General features: G+C 50.7%; 1 protein-coding gene across 1 annotated transcript in view; it reads right to left on the minus strand.

Moving 5' to 3' along the window:
- Positions 1–5,607, minus strand: part of LOC141106809 (uncharacterized) — a 29,343-nt gene extending 23,736 nt beyond the window's left edge. The window contains exons 1-4 of the mRNA XM_073597735.1: positions 5,055–5,607; positions 4,780–4,947; positions 4,488–4,691; positions 1,790–2,188 (exon numbers count right to left, since the gene is read on the minus strand). Coding sequence (XP_073453836.1) covers positions 1,790–2,188; positions 4,488–4,691; positions 4,780–4,947; positions 5,055–5,321 — 1,038 coding nt within the window. The 5' untranslated portion in view covers positions 5,322–5,607. The remainder of the gene's footprint in view (positions 1–1,789; positions 2,189–4,487; positions 4,692–4,779; positions 4,948–5,054) is intronic.
- Positions 5,608–6,000: the final 393 nt, after the last annotated feature.

The following is a 6,000-nucleotide window of genomic DNA, read 5'->3' on the forward strand; positions in this document are numbered from 1 at the left end:
ACTGACACCAATGCTGGGGGTTATTATTTCAGTCACTGACACCAATGCTGGGGGTTATCATGGCAGTCACTGACACCAATGCTGGGGGTTATTATTTCAGTCACTGACACCAATGCTGGGGGTTATCATGGCAATCACTGACACCAATGCTGGGGGTTATCATGGCAATCACTGACACCAATGTTGGGGGTTATCATGGCAATCACTGACACCAATGCTGGGGGTTATCATGGTAGTCATTGACACCAATGCTGGGGGTTATTGTGGCAGTCACCGATGCAAATGCTGGGGGTTATTGTGGCAGTTACTGACACCAATGCTGGGGGTTATCATGGCAGTTACTGACACCAATGCTGGGGGTTATTATTTCAGTCATTGACACCAATGCTGGGGGTTATTATTTCAGTCACTGACACCAATGCTGGGGGTTATCATGGTAGTCATTGACACCAATGTTGGGGGTTATCATGGCAGTCACTGACACCAATGCTGGGGGTTATCATGGCAGTCACTGACACCAATGCTGGGGGTTATCATGGCAGTCACTGACACCAATGCTGGGGGTTATCATGGCAGTCACTGACACCAATGCTGGGGGTTATCATGGCAGTCACTGACACCAATGCTGGGGGTTATCATGGTAGTCATTGACACCAATGCTGGGGGTTATCATGGCAGTCACTGACACCAATGCTGGGGGTTATCATGGCAGTAACTGACACCAATGCTGGGGGTTATCATGGCAGTAACTGACACCAATGCTGGGGGTTATCATGGCAGTAACTGACACCAATGCTGGGGGTTATCATGGCAGTTACTGACACCAATGTTGGAGGTTATTATTGTGTCCACTGACACCAATGCTGGAGGTTATTATTGTGTCCACTGACACCAATGCTGGGGGTCATTATTGCTAAATCTACTTTGTAGCACCAAAATGTACTTAATAAATATAATTTTTCTTGAATGAGTTTGTGAAGACGACAATCTTTTTGATCTATCCGACACTCTCTATTTCTTCCTGTGTTGTCTCAAGGAGAGTAATCTGCCATCCCAGTCCTTATCGTCTCACTACACAATGATCGGCCTTCATGTTGTGGAGATGGGAGAATGGGTGGGACCGAGTAGTTGGGCAAACGAATACAGGACAGGGCTGACACCACTCGGCCTACAAAAACGCTGTCTGTTGTCAGCCCACAACAGGACTTACATGTATTCCTGGCAAATTGAGGGGTCTTTTACTGTACTTATAGGGACAAAAGATGGAAATATGTTTATGTATTGAAGAGATTCACTAGATATGTGTTTTTTTGCCATACACTTCATGACCCACCTGTGCTGATCTCTGTAGGAGTGTCCTCCTCTATAAATGTCCCCGTTATTCCATCCTCCTCCATAGACTGCTGATCATCCCTCACATACCTCTCTTCTTCTTCTGATTTAACCTCAAATTCCATATCGATTGGATCTCCACTCTAAATCAAGAGAATGATAGAAAAGCACACCTTGTAAGGGCCATAGATCATCTCCATGAGTCACTTTCATGGTCTAGATGTTCCGCTCCACCTACCTGATGATGGTGAGGGATGGTGTGATCTTCCTGTGTGGAATCCCGGGAATACAGAGGATGGGGACATCTCTCTGGTGGGTTCCCATTACTGGATCCATCTGTAGGAAACACACACACTGACTGAATACATTGTTTCTATGTGTTTATCAGATGATGGGGGATCTAGGTGGAGCCTCCGTACTGCTCTCTCCTTTACAATAAAGTCTCCTCTTACCCGGTGATGTGAGGGGCGGCTGATTGTCCATCATGACGTCCTTGTAGAGATCCTTGTGTCCTTCTAAATACTCCCACTCCTCCATGGAGAAATAGACAGTGACATCCTGACACCTTATAGGAACCTGACACACACAATGATACAGTCACCATCCAGACACATCCCTTGTCTGTTACTGGATAATGTCCCAGAATTCCCAGAATCCTCCTCACCTCTCCTGTCAGCAGCTCCATCATCTTCTTGGTGACTTCTAGAATCTTCTGTGTGTTGTGTCTTGTAGGGATCAGGGATGGAGGTGGGGGGATGGTGAAGGGATTCTGGATTCTCGAGGATCTTGTGGTCATATTATGAGAACTCCTTCTTGTGTCCTTTTTAGTAGATTTCTTCATGACTTCTGTAAAGTTCTGTGTTATACAAAAGATAAGTATCACTCTTCAGGGCCGGGTCTAGCCTGTCTGGTGTGGGGGTGCAGTGAAAAAAATGACAGGGGTCCGCATGGTGGAGGACAGGAGTCAGCACGGTGGAGGGCAGGGGTCAGCACGGTGGAGGGCAGGGGTCAGCACGGTGGAGGACAGGGGTCAGCACAGTGGAGGACAGGGGTCAGCACGGTGGAGGACAGGGGTCAGCACGGTGGAGGACAGGGGTCAGCACGGTGGAGGACAGGAGTCAGCACGGTGGAGGGCAGGGGTCAGCACGGTGGAGGGCAGGGGTCAGCACGGTGGAGGACAGGGGTCAGCACGGTGGAGGACAGGAGTCAGCACGGTGGAGGACAGGGGTCAGCACGGTGGAGGACAGGAGTCAGCACGGTGGAGGGCAGGGGTCAGCACGGTGGAGGGCAGGGGTCAGCACAGTGGAGGGCAGGGGTCAGCACGGTGGAGGACAGGGGTCAGCACGGTGGAGGACAGGGGTCAGCACGGTGGAGGACAGGGGTCAGCACAGTGGAGGACAGGGGTCAGCACGGTGGAGGACAGGGGTCAGCACGGTGGAGGACAGGGGTCAGCACGGTTGAGGACAGGAGTCAGCACGGTGGAGGGCAGGGGTCAGCACGGTGGAGGGCAGGGGTCAGCACGGTGGAGGACAGGGGTCAGCACGGTGGAGGACAGGAGTCAGCACGGTGGAGGACAGGGGTCAGCAAGGTGGAGGACAGGGGTCAGCACGGTGGAGGACAGGGGTCAGCACGGTGGAGGACAGGGGTCAGCACAGTGGAGGGCAGGGGTCAGCACGGTGGAGGACAGGGGTCAGCACAGTGGAGGGCAGGGGTCAGCACGGTGGAGGACAGGGGTCAGCACGGTGGAGGACAGGGGTCAGCATGATGAAGGACAGGGGTCAGCACGGTGGAGGGCAGGGGTCGGCACGGTGGAGGACAGAAGTCAGCAGGGTGCTGGACAGGGCTCAACAGGGGGAAGGACACGAGTCAGTACGGTGGAAGACAGGAGTCAGCAGAGGGAGGACAGGAGTCATCAGAAGGGAGGACAGGAGTCAGCAGGGGGGGGGGGACAGGGGTCAGCAGGGGGAGGACAGGGGTCAGCATGGTGGAGGACATGGATCAGCAGGGCAGAGGACAGGGATCAGCAGGAGGAAGGACAGGGATCAGCCGGGCAGAGGACAGGGATCAGCATGGCAGAGGACAGGGATCAGCAGGAGGGAGGACAGGGATCAGCACGGCAGAGGACAGGGATCAGCCGGGCAGAGGACAGGGATCAGCACGGCAGAGGACAGGGATCAGCACGGCAGAGGACAGGGATCAGCATGGCAGAGGACAGGGATCAGCAGGAGGGAGGACAGGGATCAGCACGGCAGAGGACAGGGATCAGCCGGGCAGAGGACAGGGATCAGCACGGCAGAGGACAGGGATCAGCAGGGCAGAGGACAGGGATCAGCCGGGCAGAGGACAGGGGTCACTGCTAGCAGGGCACTTGGCAGAGCTTCTCCCATCTGTGCACAGTGGCTGGCCTGGAGGAGAGAGGTGAAGGAGGGGGACTTTGGCTTCTACAAATGTAAATGGGGAAGAGAAGAAGAGATCCCAACTTTAGCAATGCAGGGGTGGTAGGACCAGTATGGACAGTGTTGGGCACCAGCCTCAGATAAGCAATGAGTAGCAGTGATCTTTTTTCTCTCACTGCTTAATCCTGAAGGGAGTGATAGGAGTGTGGAGGATCACAGTGTCGGGACCCCTGAGCCAGGAGATGTAGCGGCGGTCCTGGGGGCAGAAATGAGGGAGAAGTATACACAGTTCTCTAGTCTAAGGCAAAGGGAAGTGGAAAGGACCGCTAGTTTAGTGGGGCAGAACCACCTCAGAAAAAGTGAAAAAGGGGCGGACAGACATCTCCACCCAATGATATGATTACAATTGGTCAGATTTATAGCTCTTTCTAGAAGTCATATAATAGAGTCACTAATGTTTTACTAGAAAGGCTCACTGACCCACCAGTCAATGTTACCCATGGATTTAGCAGGCAGTGGGCGTGGCATGCTGGTAATCATGGGTCTCACTGATTGGACTAAAGCTGACATTGCTCTCTTCTATAACCATTGCCGCCATCTTGTGCTACAACTAAACATCATAGAGTACATACACTTCATGTATGCATAGTACTTGTGTGGATGTCGTTATTGATTAGAAGAACATCAGAAGACTTTAAGTGACTCTGAATACATCCCAGTGTACAGTGGAGTCAGATTTAACCCCTTCATTACACCCACCTCTCTAGTCAGCAGGCTGAGGACCTCCAGAGTGAGGTTCATTATCTTCTCATTCCGGGGAAATTCCTTCCTCTCAGTCTTCACAAAACTCAAAGTCTGCAGATTCTCCATCATGACGTCCTTGTAGAGATCCTTGTGTCCTTCTAAATACTCCCACTCCTCCATGGAGAAATAGACAGTGACATCCTGACACCTTATAGGAACCTGACACACACAATGATACAGTCACCATCCAGACACATCCCTTGTCTGTTACTGGATAATGTCCCAGAATTCCCAGAATCCTCCTCACCTCTCCTGTCAGAAGATGGACCATTATGGTGGTCAGTTCCAGGATCTTCTGTTCTTTGTTCCTCTCAGATATGGGAGAAGGAGGGGGAGGCACCATGGTGGGGCTCTGGGTCCTGCTCCATCCTCCTGAGATTGGCTCCCCACTAGACTTCTTCACTAGAACATAATCCTACAGATCAGGAGAAAGATAAACCGATATCAATCATCTGACATCATCTAAATATCTACAATAAGAACATGGACTATTGACCAGACTAGACAATGCCGACCCCTCACCTCTCCGGTCAGCAGGTAGATGGTCTCCAGGGTGAGGTTTAGTATCTTCTCAGTCATGTGACTCCGGTCCTCCTCCATCCTCATTGGTGCCGTCATTTGATCTATACAGGTAAGGAATAATTGATAATGAAGATAATTATATATATATCTATAAGAATGTTCTGGCCCTGAAGGGGTTAATCTAGGTTTCCACACTATATATGTGTGTATCATCATCTGCTGGAGATAAAAGACATCACAGTGACTATGGAGGAAGAGGACGGACATGACGGGGGGGGGGTTACTGGGTGTAAATAAAAAATAAGATCTTATTACCTCCTCTACTGCCACTTCCAGCAACGTCTACTTTCTACTTCCTCCCAACTCACCTCACACCCGGAACTTCTTATTTATACCTGACATCACTTCCTGTCTGTACCTGACATCACTTCCTGTCTTCCATAGAGACTTCCTGTCTGGGTAAAAGTGAGAAGATCACCACCTTGTGGAGCTCAGAGGAACTGCTGCCCTGAATAACGGAAAATTGAATACTTACCTTTCCGTAATTTTCCTTTCCTGGTGCCTATCCATGGCAGCCTACACATGGTTATTACTCCGCCCCCAACCAACCCACAGGACCAACTTTAACTCTATAAAAGAAAGAGTCAGCCCCCCCCCCCATACGCCATTCTTGTAACTAGACTCAAACATTTAAGGATTATAGAAAGGGAGGCCGTGTGCTGCCATGGATAGGCACCAGGAAAGGAAAATTACGGAAAGGTAAGTATTCAAGTTTCCGTTTTCCTGGTGCCTTCACGGCAGCATACACATGGTAAATAACTCGCTCACAGGGAGGGTTGCTGCAAAAAAACATTTTAATTTCGATTACAGAGCAGACAACTGCAAAGCTTTTTTCCCGAATTCACAAGAAGTGCAACTGGATATAGTGGGTCATGAATGTGGTGAA

Source organism: Aquarana catesbeiana, linkage group LG08 (genome assembly GCF_042186555.1).
Source record: "Aquarana catesbeiana isolate 2022-GZ linkage group LG08, ASM4218655v1, whole genome shotgun sequence".
Taxonomy (NCBI): Eukaryota; Metazoa; Chordata; class Amphibia; order Anura; family Ranidae; genus Aquarana; species Aquarana catesbeiana.